Below are 17810 nucleotides of genomic sequence, written 5' to 3'. Positions count from 1 at the left end.
TTATGACATTCTGTCAGTCTCTGTCACCTCCTCTGCTCTGATTGGTGTCCACTCATCAGTCTCAAGCTTTCTTCCCTCTTTATCTTTTAGTTTCAATCTTTCCTTTTGATTTCCATCTCTGTCCATCTGTCTTCCTCATTCTGTCGCATTCAAGCATCTCTTTTCACTTTCTTCTCCTTTCATATCTGCACTCTTGTGAGTGACAGAAACTGATAGTGTTGCTCTGTTCTATAAAGCCCACTTTTCAATTGGTTTAAACTTGCACTGATGGAAAGTCAAATGTTTCCAGGCTTCAGTTGTCCTCTACCTTCTTAACCCAGACATTCTGATTCACACACTCTGGCAAAAGATAGATCAATGAGGCTATGGGAGTCTAAGCAAACTTTGTTTAACAGTAATCTTGATGTACTACATTTTTGCTTTAGTTATACAGAAGTTCTACCTTTGTATGCCTCAATGGCTTTTGACTAATCATGTTTTTATGAACAGATTTATCCAAATTTGTTCTCATTCCATCTTGAGGTCTCATAGAGGAATTGGTATCCATATATTGTAGACATGCAACAGTTTTTGCACAAGAAGCTCAAGATGTAATTCTTAACTTGGAGAAACAGAACACATTGTCAGTTCTGTATCATGGCAGTTGACCTTTAGCTGCTATGATGGTCCATCACATCCCTCTTGGATAAAGAGGACACATCTTGCAGTCTGTCTTAACAAACAGTCCATCAGTGCTGCCTGTGACATAAATTAAATCTTTGTGGCAGAATAATAACAAATGGTGACTGGTGGGTATGGAAGTGTTTTGGCTGTCTGACAGTGCTTTCTCTTTCTTCTCAAAAGACGGCATGCTGTGCAGATGTGGAGGCACTGTTTGTCTTGTCGCCATGAGGTGTTGTTCCATTGACAGCATTGTTTCAGATGTAATGAAGTGTGAGCGCAGTTTTGGAAAGGAAGGCTTAGCTTGAAACATGTTGGCTTTATCCGCTAACAGCCCCTTGAGCATACCAGTTAAAATGTTTCTTCTTTGTTGGGAAATCTATTATTAAACAATTGGGTGTGAAGTCAAACCCTCTTTCTCACTCTTTATTTATTATTCTCATCAAAAACATGTGTTTTTCTGCAACAACTAAACTATGAAAATGGCTCTTTTTTGGTGGAAATGGTTTTGAGCAGTGCAGTGCCGTGAGGCATCATTATAGCTGAATTTTTCCTGCACCATGAAAACGCCAGCGACAGAACAGTCTCAGTTTCAGGCTGCAGATGATGTTTGGACCACTCAACATATTAGGCAGACATGGGACAATGGTAATCAGTGCATAGACTCAGAATTTATTAATTTTAACATAGTGTGCAGTGATTGGACGATGCAGGCCATTACTTGAATCAGAATAAGTTATGCTAATTTCTTATTGTTAAATGCTTCAGCACTGACGATCACTTGTTTGTTTTCAGAGAGAACATTGAGAATTAGTGGCCAAAGTAGAAAAAAACATTGTAACAAAAAGTTAAATTAAGTCATTAAGTCAAATTATTTGTATTGTTGTAAATTATTTAAAAAGAAATCACATTTAGCAACTTCTGGGCTTGACCCCTAACTAAAAAAAACGTCTAGGTTACTAGTGTAACCCCCGTTCCCTGATGGAGGGAACGAGACTTTGTGTCAGTGCCAGCAGCAGCCTTTTCTACGCCTATGTTTCTCCTCACAGAGTGTTAGATGTGTCTGGGGCCATCTAGCTATAATACAAATCAGGGAAGGCATTCTCTTCCAGTCCTATTCGTTCAGGGGGAAAAGACCCCGCAGAGACCACATCCTGCCCAGGGGGGTTGAACAATTTAAGGGAGGAGTTGCTACAAACACAGCGACCGGGGGACAGAGGGAACTACCCAAGGGAGATGCGGGTCCGCCATAGAGGGAACCGTACCATGGAAAATACACACAGGGGGGTTAATCCATGATGGCCAAACCATGTGGAATATCTGTTCCAGTGCAGGGTAGTTAGTACCCGTATAGGGTCTGGTCGGGAATTCCTTTGCTGAATTCACGGACCAGAGGGCTTGGGGGGAAAAACATCCAGGGACCGCAAGCTTTTGTGGACTCACCTGGAGGTAAAAGCGCAGGTGTTCACCTCAGTAGAGGGGAAAGGTGCTAGCGCAAGCGGTACACCCGGTCAGTCGTCCCGTGTTACCAAGTTCTACATGCTCGGACCTGTCAAATCACGAGATGAAACTGACTGAACTCGGAGATTGTAGAATCTCGCAAAGGTAGTTGTGTCGCCCAGCCCGCTGCTCTACAAATGTCTGCTAGAGAGGTGCCATTGGCCAATGCCCACAAAGACGCCACGCTCCTTGTAGAGTGTGCTCGAACCAATCATCAAGCCATGAGGGCTCAGGGCTGGGTGGAGGGTTCCACTCAAGCCCCACCTCGTGGCAGACCGGGCAAGCATGGCTGCAAGCTCACAACAATTGTTGTGCCTCAGACTGGGCAACCACACCTGAAGGTGGGAGCCCAGTCGAGTCCTACACATCCGACTGGATCAGTCTGCTCTCCGATGCTGCTATCGAGATCTCATCATTCTCTCGAGCCCTGAATGAGACAACCTGTTTCATTCAAATGAGCGTACTGGGGAATGGGAGGTCCATGGGGGATTACCCGGCGGAACCACTCCCATTGAGGTCCCCAAATCTCCCCCAGCGCTAAGCGAAAAAATCTGAATGAGTGGTTAAGAGCCAGCTCCTTTTATACCCGTATGTCCAGGGGAGTGGCATTCAAATTCCACTCGCCAATTCCCATGTTTGGGGCTCCCAAGAGCATCCGAGCACTACTTCGACACAATGTTGAGTGAGTGACAGATAGGGAACTTTCTGAATCCACTGATGACTGTTCGAAACAGAAATTCCTGGAACCTTTATGAGAAAATTGTTGAAAATGAATGACTTCAAATACTCAGGCACAATCCCATATCGAGACTTTCATTTATCAGTAAATATTGGAGAAACGTTATCCTTGAAATACCTTTTTTATTGAATTTATGTGTAAATAGCATTCAGATGGGAATTGAAAAAGTATTGTCACTTGCTCATTTAATAATCATCAAAACTTTTTTCATGGAAATGTATGCAGAAAATTGTACTACTCCCTGAAAGACATGAATGAAATAAGTGTTGTAAGATGTCTCACCAGTCTCTTTGACGACTCTAGAAACAGAAATCAAAAATGTGTCCTTGGACCGCCGAAAATGACACCTTCGATCTGTGAATAATTTTTCTTACTGCCATTTTTATGCCATGTTGTTCAACAGTTGTCAGCTGAGAGTGATATTTTGCTGCTGTTGTTTTTGACAACCATTTCTGCTTGTGTCATTCTCAATAAAACTCATTTTGTGTCTTAAAATGCGGATTTTGGAAAAAAGGGGATGTAGCTATTCCAACGGCTCAGCTTGAGGAAATTCTAGAATGGCTAAAATCACTTACGGCACATTTAATAAGTAATTTATAAGAGCTTAATAACAACTTAATATACAGTACTGTGGAAAAGTCTTAGGCACATTAGATGTTTCACAAATAAAAACATTTTTATTGAGATGATTGTTTTATATCTTCAATTTCCAAAAATTATATTTGCAACTACAATAGAAGAAATCAAGAGCAATATGTCCTGCAACAAATGATATGGCCCCCACAGAGCCCGCATCTCTACATCTTAGAGTCAGTCAGGGATTACGTGAAAAAGCAGAAGCAATTGAGACAGCCTAAACATTTTTCATACAACATGCAATATTTTTTACAACTGCCTAACAATTTGCACAGATCGAAACACTGTGTAACATTGACATGTTTCACTCATTTCCTGATGTTTGTGTACTGTCAGAAATGTTAGATTTATAGTGAATCAGGATTTAAATTGTGGTCTGTTTCTCACCCAAAGTGACTGTATTGCTTCTGAAAAGACATGAATTAAACCATTCAAGTCATATGGATTACTTTTATGCTTCATATATGTCCTTTTTAGAGCTTGAAAGTTTTGAATCCCATTTAATTGCATTATATTCTTCAAAATGTCCATGTGTTCTGCAGAGTTTGTGATTGCATGAGAGTAAAAACAACTGAGAGAATTATACATTTTTAGTGAACTATCCCTTTTAGTGTCTATGCAAACATACAAAATGTACATGTGTTTGAGCCATACTATACATGTGAATGTCTTGGAATACTAATGCAATCACATTGATTTGAATGTGCATTTGTGATATTTGTATGTGCACTTGCACTACAAATGGAGGTCAGAGGTATGAGTCACCAAAGCACTGACAGTAGTCAGAGCTGTCAGTCTCTGTTGGTCACTCTTATTTAAAAAGCCCCGAATATACCAAGCTTCATTGTGGCTTTTTGCTTGTCTTCTTAAACATAGAATTCAAACATAATTTTCTGTTCAAACATACTGCATCAGATTACTTCAGCTTGACTCAAATTGATTCATTTTCTTGTATACACAGAATTTGTGTAACATATTGCAGAGGTTGATGGTGAACAGATGGACATCCTGTTTCTCTCTCTTTCTCTCTTTCTCGCTCTCTCTCTCAATCTCTCTCTCTTCTCTCTTTATCTTCTGTTTTCTAAGAGTCAAATTACAGAGGGAATTTAAGAATTCAGATTATGTTTGCCAGATATGCAGTTTAAAGTGTGCTCTATGACACAGGTACTATAGTCTCAGTTTTGTGTGTATAGACTAGGGTAAAGACCCCTCTTTGGATTAATGCATTGAAACACCATCCAATACTGCTTTGGTTATGCTTTTATTTTGTGTGTGATACAGTTACAAATAATAAAAACACTTAAACCTTTACCCATCATAAAAACATTTTTATTTTTTAAGTAGATTTTGTCACAGCTTAAATAATAATGCAATGATTCAGTAAGAGTTGTGTTTTCTTTTTTTTCTGTTGGTCAGCTAATATTACAATCTTCATCATCATCATCATCATCATCATCATCATCTTCGTCTTCCTCTTCTTCGTTTGAACTGCCTAATGTACAGACTCCATTCAAATCATGCTTTGTAGATAATTTTAGCCTTAGGTGTTCTATCAATATTTGTCAATTTATAAGGATATTTAAGATTAAAGTGACATTGATGTTTGACTGTTTTTAATACTGAATTGTGATTTAATAATTTTTTTGCTACTATTAAACCATTTAAAGTCACCTTTAAACTGCAAAGATATTGTCACGTTTCGATTCTGAATTTCATGGCAATGACAAAGGGGCAATGATGCAGTATTTTATTTGCACAAAACCTAAAACCTAAGCTTACCTAAAACTTTAACACAATTGTTTCTGTCTTGTAAGCACTAGTATTTCCTTCAGTAAATACTGCAACTTTCTTTTTGCCCTATTTGTCAACAAATCCTTGGTAAACACTGCAAATATAATGATGGTCACAGGCACTGCCATCATTATGCTTGCAGTTTTAATTTAACCGAGCAGAATCGTTGATTGCCTTCTCAGACACACCGCTCCTGTCTCAAACATTACTGAAACGTTATTACGTTCAATACAAATAGCCAATATAAACATATAGACAATAATGTGATGGTGTTATTGAAATGACAAGTTTTTTATTTTTGCCTGTTAAAAATGGAAGAAATACTGAAATTTGTGTGTGGGCGTGTGTTCGCAAAAATAGGTATCGGACCTTTGTCTCTGAGGATGCAGGGCCCAACACTCTGATTGCAACAGTGCTAGCAAAGGATCCAGATGGAGATGGGATCACATACAAAATTTCCACTGGCAACGAGGAGGGCAACTTTGTCATCGACAGTCAGAAAGGTGAGACATACTTTTCAGATTTAGTGTTATTTCTCCCTTGATATCTCTGTCAGCCGTTTCTTGGCGCATTAGCTTTTACTTTCCAGTAGAAAAGGCTTCATTCACATTCTTTCAATGTCTTTATATTGCATTCCATAGCATTGCATCATATTATACATTAGTAGTTTATTTATTACAATTTATTTAATAACAAATATTAATTACATTTAAATTCACAATAGAAAGAGAGTGTGCCAGCAATAAGTTATTCGTTTTTATAATTCTGCTTTTCAACTTTAAGCCTGGACATAATTTTAATGCCAAAAGGGATGTTGTTTTTATTTATTTATTAATCTGCTTTTTATGTTTTTATTGGATAGAAGTAGGTTAGTAGAAAGATATATGAAAGTAGTGGGAGAGAGGGGGCAGGTGAGATGGGATCAAGACGTGATACAGGCTAGACTCAAACTTGTTTCCCATTGGGAGAACCACACACTTGAAAAAGGGAGCATGTTGGTATATAAAAAGCTACTTCCGAGCTGACCCTTAAAAATGATTTATCTTGGTGTATTTGGTATTCTTTAGAGGTTACCACAGGAAGTACATTTTTAGGTTAATTGACAAAACATCCATGTTAAGAGTGCATTCACTACTGCTGTGCCACCGCTTTTATACCAACTGATGCTTTGTTTTGGCCAATTTTATTTTTTAATAAACAGTATAGTGAAGACAGTAAATTATGTGTAGAATAGGGGGCAATGGATTTGGAAATTACATTGCCTGCATGAGTGTACCGGTGCAATGTCTGCATTAACTATCCCGACTGGATGAGAAGTTTTTAATGTTAACAGTCCTTAAGGGTTAATTGAAGAGGCACAATGTATGGTGTGAACATCTGGGAAACTGCAAAATCTGGAAACGTTGCGTGAGCGAGTGTGGTTTACAGTAGCAGCTGTTTAAACCAACACATTCTCACCCCGACTCGTCACATACGGACGCTTCGGGCAGTTTCGTCACATATTGACGCGCCGGGTATACCTTTGGCGTCATTTTTCGACGCGCAGGGTAGTCCGATAGACTTCTATGTATCGCCGAACCGGAGCGTGTAGCATTGAAATTTCACGTGTCGGGTAAGCTCACGCCGCGAACGGGTGGAGAGTCGAGACCGCAATAAATAAAAATCAAAAGGAATAGGCTACAACGGCCCTCCAACTGTTTTTTGATGTTTAAAAACCCGGACACGTCAACAGTCAAGCACGTACAAGATTTTCAGATTCCACTATGAGTGGAAGTTTGTAATATTAAGCCAAAAATTACACAGTTTTTTTGGGGTAATCTAAAAAAGTGCTTCATGTGGTAACATCTAAATTAACTGGTTTTATTAAATTAAAGAATGTTATTTAAACTGACTAAATCAGTCTGACAAAAGTTAAACCAATGAAAGTATTTTTTATTGGTTAGATCAAGTAGAAATACTGTAGGTCCTTATATTTGTAATTGCAGGTTAAAACATGCCTGTTCTAAATAAAAGCTATAAACCTAATTTATGCAATGGTAGAAGCTAAACCTTTTTTCCTGAACAAACTAATGTCCCCGCCTGTGTTTAAAGTATGCAGATTGTTGTTTAAAAATTAGTCGGTTAAGGAAAATAGATTAATAAAGAACATCAAGTTCAAACAACTCCAAGTTTTAACCAATCATAAATACACTTCGTCTAGCCGCATTTTTCTAGGTCAAGAATTTCAGAAATGTGCACAAACAGGAGAACAAAAATGTAAAAAAAAATGTAACATTAAAACTAAAATAAGCCTTCTCCAGTAAGTATAAATGAGCTTTTACTGTATCAAAGTTAAGGTTGAAAAAATTAATAATTACATTCTTTTTATAGATTCCACATCACTAAAACAAATAACTTATGGCAACTTTCACAGATAGATCCTCTGTAGATGCATAGTATATTTTACAAGGTATATCCTGTAAACACAAGCTATACGGCTAACCTGCTCCAGAGCAGATTTTATGTAACATATTACAACAGATACTGAACCAATCAGCTGCGAGTAAAGTGTCACAATAAAGTCACTCTCCCTGTATTTTTCATCCCACAGATAAATAAATAAATATGTATATTTATTTACTTAAAACAACACTTTATTAGGAACACATGTACACCTGCTTATTAATGTAATTATCTAATCTGCCAATCACGTGGCAGCAGTGCAATGCATAAAATCATGCAGATAAGTTAATGTTCAGTCCAACCATCAGTTAATGTTCAGTCCAACCATAACAGCCATCTAGAATTTACTCAGATTGGTGCGAAAACAAAGAACACCCAGTGAGCGGTAGTTCTGTGGACGGAAACACTTTGTTGAAACACCTCTTCATTTAATCCCAAAATGACTTTACGTTCTCGGGCTCTGTTGGGGTCATGTCATCTGTTGCAAGGCTGCCTGTTCTTCTATTTTCTTATACTCTATTTTTTAAATTAATGTTTGGGAGTCTAACATTTATATTTCCTATTAACATTCTAAAGCTGAATATATAAACCTAAGACCTAAAACCTTTGCATGTTATATATATATTTAGTAATGGAAAATATATATATATATATATATATATATATATATATATATATATATATATATATATATATATTGCCAACTAAATACACATTTTATGTAACAAAGTAAACTGAAGAACTTAAAAATTCCAATGAAATAGCTAGACAAAATGTTTTGATTGAAGTAGATTAGTCCTCTGATACTGACTCCATTTGTCCTTCTCACAAACTGCGTTTGTTGCTCACGTTCACAGTGCTCCAGTTTAGTGCTCCAGTCAGGTAATTCATACCATGTAGCACTTTATTGGAAACACCGGATTTCCTTGAAGAGTGTCTCTGTTGATTTTCCTCCCTAAATATTATTTCTCTTCTCTCCTTTAAAGATCAAATTTTTGTTTTATTGCCCTACTATACATCTCATCAGATGTTTGCCTCTCCTGAAATTCCCTCTATCATTCATTAGAGCCTGTCCTCCATTAGATCATTTTTGTTGTGTGAGGCAGGACCAAGGCGCTGTATATTCGTTGTTAATTTATTTTAACTCACAGAGGAATGCATTCTCTTTGATTTAATACCCCTTTAAGAATTCAAACAGCGGAGTCAATAAGATTATAAGGCCTTTTGTATTAAAGACATAAATACAAAGACTGCATCCGGTCCGTGAACGATGTACTTACCTGCATGACAGCAGAGTGTTTACGCTGATAATCAGCCAGATCATCGCCGGCACACAGCACCTGTCAAGCATTTTTATTTTCCTCTTTTATTTGTAGTGTTTTCCTTTGTTTAAAGCACTGTGTTAAACAAGGTTCCATCATCATAATGCAGTGCAATGTAGAAATGCGTTATGACTAACATAAAATATGTTTGACTGGCAGACTGTTTACATTGTATTAAATTGTGTAAATTGTGCAATTGTAGTATACTGTAATGAAGAGGTGCTTAATGTATAAGCCAAGCAATAAAACACAATGCATGACCATTTTTTTTTCATTTGAACACAGTCACACAGTCAATATGAATAGTTTAATTAAGGTTCATTAGAAGTGAATGTGTTAAGATCTCCTTTTTATATCATAAGAGGTTTTAATTTTCTCACAGTAGTTGAATAATGACTTTATGTCGTGGTCACATTAATCTCTGCCCTCCAATCTGTGTTCAGTGTTCACAGAGTTTGAAATAATTTTTTGTTTATTGCATTTTATAAGTTATCAGCAGGTATAAAAACATGTTTTCCAGGTTATGAAACAAGGTTTTAGCTTACCTTGCCACATCCAAGAGAAAAATGAAAGCCAAAATCAAACAATAACTGGGTTGGAAAAAAGATCACTGCCATGAATTAATACTTTGTGGGAGCACCTTTTGTTTATCTACAGCATTAATACATTTCTGCAGAGCATATATTACTAGAGGTTATTTCTCTAGTAGAATATTTCCCTACTCCCACTCACAGAATTCTTCAAGTGTAGCCAAACTGAGTGGTATCTGATTAGGCCACTTCATCACTTGTATCCTGACAAGTGCTCCAGCTGAAGCGAAACAGCATATGTCATAGTTTACTAAAGGAATGGATTTGTTTGGCAGATAAAATGCATACATGCAGGGGCAAAACCACCATATACTTTGAGCTCTTTTATATGAACACCAAAGACACTTAATGATTACTCCTAGAGTTCAGTCAGTGTCCTTTAGTTTAAATTATTGCCCACCACCATTTACTCAGTTTCTCAAAATAACATGACTTGTTTTACACATGGATAACTAATATTGGCATTATATTCATACTGTGTAGCCAGAAGGGAACCAGCTGATCCTGGTTTCTCCCAAGGTTTTTTTTTCCTCCATTAATTAACATATTATGGAGTTTTGGGTTCCTTGCCACAGTTACCTTTGGCTTGCTCACGGGGGGCCTAAAGACAAATCATTATAAAGCATAATTTCCAGTCATGGATTTTATTTCAACTGCTCAATGAGGACCTTAAGACATTACAGACATTACAGCATTGTTATCATCTCTGCTTCCCCTTTAAGGTTTTTTTTTTGGAAGAATGCGTATGTGTGACGCAGTGGGTAGGTGGATACGAAAGGCTAAACAAGGAAAAGTATAGCAGACGCAGTCTGAGTTTTACAGTCCAAACGTAGCAGTGACGCAGGCTATGTTCCAGTTGAATGCTGTAAAGAAAAGTGCCTTGTATGCCCGTGAATGTGTAACATTACCGCTGAAAATAATAAAGCAGAGTTCATGGTTGAAACCAACCGACGACTACAGCGTGTGCTTCAGCTTTGTTAGCCCGGACCACTATAAGCAAGTTACCTGCTACGAGCCAAGTCATTATATTTATACCAGCTCGCTCTTAACTACAGTTGAGAGCGTGAAAGCTGTGAAGGTAACACTGGGGGCTTCGTCCGGGACGCAGAATGACGGCGCTCGGGGCTAGAGTTAAAGCTAGCGCGTGGATGAATAGGCCTGTCGAGATGGAAACCCCTAACGTAAGCACCAACCCATTTTTAATGGATATAAGAGACACTAATACGGACCAAGATAATCACGGGGACGGCTGATATGCCGACGGCACTAACCCATTCGCGGCTGGCATGGAGCAAACGTTAGCCGTGGACGGAGCTATTGTTCACAGCCGGATGCTGTCTTTCAACCTAGCTTTGCCCCCCACACCACCGCCATCACGGTTGACTAACCCGTTCCTAATGCCCGTGGAACCACAGAATACAACAGATGGTGAGCCCGCATACTTTTATCAGCAAACCTGTGACTGTTCAACGCATATGACAGCCAGCCCCATAGCAGTTTTACCACACGGTTTCAAAAATAGCCCCGCCCCAACGGTTTCCCAACGCGCCATTAAGCAGCTAGCTTACCCGTTCACTTCCATGAACTGTACGGTACAAAACCCTTTCTACCGGCCCCATGCATTGCCCTTCCAGTTCACTTCAACACCTTTTCCACTCTGCACGCCCCGGCCCGTGGAACGTTGTGGAGCAATGAGCTACAATGATAACTATGCCCCACACCGTGATCGATACCAATACGGTCAGTCAGCTGTGGAAAGGGCCAAGTCGGCCCCATGGTCATCACGCACAGCGCCGGATGTTGAAATAGTGGACGTTAGTGACGATGAACATTATGGATATCAAGAGAGAATTCCAATATTAAAGCCAGGTCATTTTGATGGAACGGGCTCCTGGAAAGACTTTATTCACCGGTTCGAAAGCTGTGCAAGGGCAAACCATTGGTCGGAAATGACAAGGGCGATTCAACTGAGATTCAGCCTGACTGGAGCGGCTGGAGCTATCGTCCATAAAAACCCCAGGTCTGACCGCTGGAGCTACCAGCGGATTGTGGCTGAAATAGAGACCGCCTACGGGCCTCGGTCCGACCATGCGGCAGCCATCGGCATTGAACATGAGGCAGAGGGTTAGGGGGCAGAACGAAGCCCTGCACCTATTAAGGGATGACATCTACGAGAAAGTGTCCATTGTGTATGCTGACTGTACCGAGCTGGAGCAGGACGCCATTAGTGTGGAGGTTTTCACCAACGCCCTGGCCGACGCCGAGGTGGTGCAGAAATTACTGGAAAAGCAGCCGTGCACCCTATCCAGAGCATATGACATCGCACACAGCTACAAGACCACCAAGAGGGCCGCCAGAACAGTCACACAGTTCATGCAGCCTGGCCAACGCGATCTTGTAAATCAGAGAGCCAGGGCCACCGTAGTACGTGAAAATAACAGCAGGCCAGCTTTTGTGGAGCCAGTGGGGGTAGAGGTTTGGTCCGTCAACTCGCCAGAGAGGGCTCCAAGATTTAATCAGCAGTGGCCCCAGAAGAGAGACACAAATGTCAAAATGCCAATGGGGGATGTTCAATGCCACAACTGCTCCGGTCTAGGGCATATCCAGAGAAACTGCCCTTCCCCCCGACGACCCAGACAGGAAGGCCGAACAGTCAACAAGAACACAGCACCCGACACAGGTAAAGTGGTCACCTGTACTGCGAGTCAGGGAGATGACATGTGTGTTAAAATATTGATATATGGACTGGAAATGTGTGCTCTGCTTGATTCTGGTGCGCGGAGGAATGTGTTGCCCCTCCATCTCTTTAACTCTATTCCTGCAGAGTCCAGACCCCCAATAGAGCCATCTGTCGCACAGATCCTGCAGGGCATCAGGCCCAGTAGGCTGGCAGTTCTGGGGGAGGTTAACTTACCAGTACAAGTTGAGAGCAGGGCTACCAATGTGAACTTTATTATGGCTGACACAGCAGAGAACACTGAGGTTATCCTGGGGCACCATTTCCTACATCAGACATGTGCCCAGCTGGACTATGGTAACCGTGAGATAACCCTCTTCGGAGAAAAGGTACCTCGTTTTAACCAAAACCATCAGCCCCGGGTACACATTGTCAGAGTGGCCCGCACAACAGTGTTGGAGTCAGGGTGTGAGTATGCGGTGCCTGGCACCGCCCACCTGTGCCATGCTACTGAGGGAGACCTGATGCTGAGCCCAACCAAGGGTTTCATAGAAAAGCATCATGTCCTAGTGGCTCACATTATCGTACGGACGCAGCGGTCCACCAACGTTCCCATCAGAGTTTTCAATCTTGGTGCCTTACCTGTCATTTTGAAGAGGGGCGCTGTGGCAGGGATTCTACAGCCAGCCGCAGTGGTGGGGAAGGTGGAGTCCCAGCCGCCTCTGGCCTCATTAGCCCCTGAACCTATTAACTCTTCTTTACCCAGCCACCTGCAGGTCCTGTATGACGAGAGCTGTGCTAATCTGCCCGAGGGCGACCAGGCGAGGTTGGCCAGCCTGCTACAGTCTTACCGTGACGTTTTCTCTACGGGGCCCACGGACCTTGGATGTACTGGCCTCGTGCAGCATGATATCCTCACCACCGTTGGTCCGCCTGTGAAACAGCAACCGCGCCGGATGGCTAGGGACAAACAGACTGCAGCAGACCAGCAGGTGCAGCAGAGCCTGGACACTGGTGTGGCTCGACCCAGCAACAGCAGCTGGGCTGCACCAATAGTCATGGTGAGGAAGAAGCATCAGACGTTGCGATTATGTGTCGATTACAGGCCCCTAAATGAGAGAACCATAAAGGATGCTTATCCATTGCCCCGCATCCAGGACACCTTAGACACACTGTCCACAGCCAGGTACTACAGCACGCTAGATTTAACATCAGGGTACTGGCAGGTGGAGTTGACACCAAGAGCCCGAAAAGCCGCTGCGTTCTGCACCCGTAAGGGCCTGTTCGAATGGAATGTGATGCCGTTCGGACTGTGCAATGCGCCGGCCACATTCCAGAGGCTCATGAACCGTGTCCTGGCCGGGCTGCAGTGGGAGACCTGCTTGGTCTACCTCGATGACATCATTGTCCTGGGGCGGGACGGAACTGAAATGTTGGAGCGGCTTAGTCAAGTGTTTGGCAGACTACGTGCAGCCAATCTGAAACTTAAACCTTCAAAGTGTGTCCTGTTCCTAGAGCAAGTGGCTTACTTGGGGCACATAGTCTCCGCCAAAGATGTCGCCACCGACGCCCAAAAGATCCAAAAGGTGGCTGGGTGGCCCACACCACAAAACGTAGCTGAAGTGCGTCAGTTTGTCAGCCTGGCTTCGTATTACCGATGCTTTGTCAAAGATTTTGCCTCTGTTGCCAAGCCCCTTCACGAGCTGACCAAAAAGTATGCACGCTTTAACTGGACGGACAAGTGCCAGGGGGCGTTTGAACAGCTGAAAAGCCGGCTGACGTCAGCACCCGTGCTGGGTTATCCCCTCGACAGTGGCCAGTTGCTCTTCGACACGGACGCCAGTGATCGGGGAATTGGAGCAGTCCTTTCCCAAGTGCAAGAAGGTGAGGAGAGAGTACTCGCCTATGGGAGCAGGAGATTGTCAGCCACTGAGCAAAACTACTGCACCACCAGACGAGAACTTCTGGCAGCTGTCGAGTTTACCTCTCATTTCCGGCAGTATCTGCTAGGGAGATCATTCATCATACGTACTGACCACAGCAGCCTATGCTGGTTGACTCGGATGAGGGAGCCTGAGGGCCAGCTTGCTCGCTGGCTGGGGAAACTGGCAAAATACGACTTCCAGGTGATCCATCGCCCAGGGAGACATCACCAAAATGCAGACGCACTCTCCAGAAGACCCTGCGGAACGTCGTGCTCATGCAGAGTGCCAGAGCCTAGCTTCAGTAACCATTTTCAGTACAAAGGGATTCAGTGCAACATGGCTGAGAGTCCAGTTTCAGAGGATGCTGGGGAAACTCCTGCAGAGCAACCTCCAGTGGGGGTAGTGGTGCCCGAAGGTAGCTATGGAGACAGCTCCGCAGTTGAGCCTAAGCATCTACCAGTGGGGGTAGTGGACACTTTCAGTGACAATCAAGCTGTCTTTTCATTCCGTCCAAGTGTCTACAGGGTGAGTGAACCAGCCCAAGTCAACCTGTTCGGTGGTTGGACCTGAGAGCAGTTAATCAGTGCCCAAGAAGCTGACCCAGGTATAGCACCAGTGAGGAAGTGGATGAATGAGGGGAGGGGCAGGCCACCCTGGGTTGACATAGCACCCAACAGCCCTGCCACCAAAGTTTACTGGTCACAGTGGAAAAGGCTCTATCAGAGAGACGGAGTTTTGCTAAGGAAATTTTACTGTACGGATGGAAGGGTGTTCTATCCACAGATCTTGCTGCCTCGAGAGTACCGCACCTCAGTGATAGAACAATTGCACGATGGTCCAGTCGGTGGCCATTTTGGAGGGGAAAGAACCCTTGCACGTCTCAAGGCCCGGTACTACTGGTACAATATGAGAGATGACGTCACTCTGTGGTGTCGCACTTGCACCCATTGTGCTGCGAAAGCCCGGCCCAAGAAAACACCTCAAGCCGCCATGGGCACAGTGCGAGTTGGTGCCCCCTTCGAACGGATCGCAGTTGATTTAATGGGACCATTAAATGAAACTGAAAGGTGCAACCGCTACATAATAGTGGTACAGGACTACTTCACCAAATGGGTGGAAGCCTATCCTGTTCCCAACGAACAAGCAACGACAGTGGCTGAAAAGATTGTTTCCGAGTGGGTGTGTAGGTATGGAGCTCCACAGTGCCTGCACAGCAACCAAGGTACCAATTTCGAGTCAGCTGTGTTCCAGGGGATGTGTGAGCTGCTGGGAATCGACAAGACACGGACCACGCCGTTTCGGCCACAGTCAGATGGCCAAGTGGAGCGTTTCAATGCCACCCTGCAGAATATTCTAGCCACCACTGCAGAACGATGTCATTGGGACTGGGACATTATGACCCCATATGCAGTCATGGCTTACCGTGCAACCAAACACAGCTCCACAGGCCTGACGCCTAATATGATGTTGTTCGGACGGGAAATTACAGAGCCGGTGGATCTTGTTGCTGGGTTACCACCTTACCCAGACAACACTGCTACCCCGTCAACCTATGTTGTACAGCTAAGGGAACGGCTCGAGCTATCTCACCAGTTGGCCCGGGAGGCTCTGGGAAAATCTGTCGAGCATGCCAAACGACAGTACGACAAAAATGTTTGCAGAGTCCAATACAAAGTCGGTGATGCAGTATGGTTCCTGGTCAAAGGCACAAAAAGAGTAAAGAATAAAGTGCGGAAATTCCTCCCTTCTTACGAGGGTCCATACTTCGTGGTGGGTGTACTGGACGATTTGGTCCACCGAATATAAAAAGGGGCCCGAGAATGAAGATGAAAGTCGTTCATCATGACAAACTCAAAGCTTACCACTCCAGGACAGCACTAGACAATGACTGGGTTTTGCAAGAGGCTGAAATGTGGGCACCAGTGGAGGCGCCAACCCCGTTGTCAGACATTAGCTCTTCAGAAGTTGATATCAGCCCTCTTGACCTTTGGGGCACATCACCAGAGACAAAGGACCCTGTGGTGGGGTCCCTTCCAGGTCTTTTCTCTTTACCACCATCATCAGCGGTTTCACCGAGCAGCAGCCAGCTACCTTGCCACATGGTTGAGCCTTCACTGGATGAGGTCAGGGGCAAGCTGCTCATCCTCTTTTGAACTCCACACCTCGGCGTCGACCCGGAGGGATCCGCAGAGCTCCTGACATGTTTGGTGATTGGGTTGTTCACTGAGCATCTGTTTGAGGTTGGGTGAAGGCGGATCGCTGCCCTCCTCAAACTAAAACCCAAAAGAGTTCCTGTATTGTCAAAACCAAAAGAGTTCCTGTATTGTTAAAACCAAAAGAGTTCCTATATTGTCAAAACCAAAAGAGTTCCTGTATTGTCAAAACCAAAAGAGTTCCAGTATTGTATTATTACCAAAGTAACTTGACTATGTTGAGGTTAAAAATGTGAAGTTGGTATGGGGTTAATATAATTGTTTACTATCAACAGTCAGTAATTTGGATACTAGTGGGCGCATAGTTTTGTTATAGCATCCTGGGTGTGTTTACTGCTTAGAATTACCTTTGCAACTCTTTCTGCACTGGAAACATGGGTCATGGCTGGGGATGTTTGTATAGTGACTGTCTAATTAATATTTTTCTGTTTACAGGGTAATGATGCTGGAGATATGTTAAAGGTTTAATCATTCTCCAGAGTGGGGATAGTGTTATCATCTCTGCTTTCCCTTTAAGGTTTTTTGTATTGAAGAATGTGTATGTGTGACGCAGTGGGCAGGTGGATACGAAAGAATAAACAAGAAAAAGTATAGCTGCTGTAATCTAGTCCAGTGCTTACCGGTAAGCGACCAAACAAAGGAAATGTAGCTCTCATCAGTGGGGTATAGTGTAGGTTGTTGATTAACACACAGAGAACATTGGAGCAGAAATCCCTTACATTTAGCTGGTGACCCATTGACCCAAGGCGTGGGTTAGCGGTGAATGTGCTAGGTGAGGCCGAGTGTGCCGCTGGATCAGATGGAGAGGCTGAAGGGTTTGGTGTTGGTAAATGGAGGCTTGCAAAGTCTTAACAAGCTTCTCTGTTAACAATGTCTGCCGGTCAAGCTGTTGGTGGTGTATGGCCAGTAAAGGTCTCTGCTTGCGCTGAAATCTCGGTGGTTAGTTGCAGCCAAACTTTGGATCGGTTTGTGGAGACGTCTTTTGTAATGATGAGTCAATGGAGTTGAGATCCATGTATAGCTTTAATAACAATAAACTTAGTAATACAGACAGGCAGGGGTCAATCACTAGCAACAGTAATATCCAAGGCAATCCAGAGAGGTAGTCACTAAACAGGCAAGAGGTCAGGGCAGGCGACAGACAACCACAGGTTATATCCAGGTAAACAAAGCAGTAACAGTAGGCAGGCAGCAACAGGTCAAAACAGGGTAAATAGTCTAGGATCATACACAGGCAAGGCAGTAAACTCAGATAATGCCTATTAATTGTCAGCCAGGGCAAAACATGGCTTTGCAATGACCGAGTGTGAGAGTG

The 17810-nt window shown here is 42.9% G+C and overlaps 1 protein-coding gene across 1 annotated transcript in view; it reads left to right on the top strand.

Moving 5' to 3' along the window:
- The window catches only part of LOC127654782 (neural-cadherin-like), a 437028-nt gene that overhangs the window by 206300 nt on the left and 212918 nt on the right, over positions 1-17810 (top strand). The window contains exon 7 of the mRNA XM_052142196.1: positions 5687-5829. Within this exon, the coding sequence (XP_051998156.1) occupies positions 5687-5829 (143 nt within the window). The remainder of the gene's footprint in view (positions 1-5686; positions 5830-17810) is intronic.

This window comes from Xyrauchen texanus, chromosome 2, assembly GCF_025860055.1.
Source record: "Xyrauchen texanus isolate HMW12.3.18 chromosome 2, RBS_HiC_50CHRs, whole genome shotgun sequence".
Classification (NCBI taxonomy): domain Eukaryota; kingdom Metazoa; phylum Chordata; class Actinopteri; order Cypriniformes; family Catostomidae; genus Xyrauchen; species Xyrauchen texanus.
The sequence above is the reverse complement of the archived record's forward strand: the minus strand, read 5'-3'. Positions and strand labels throughout refer to the sequence as shown.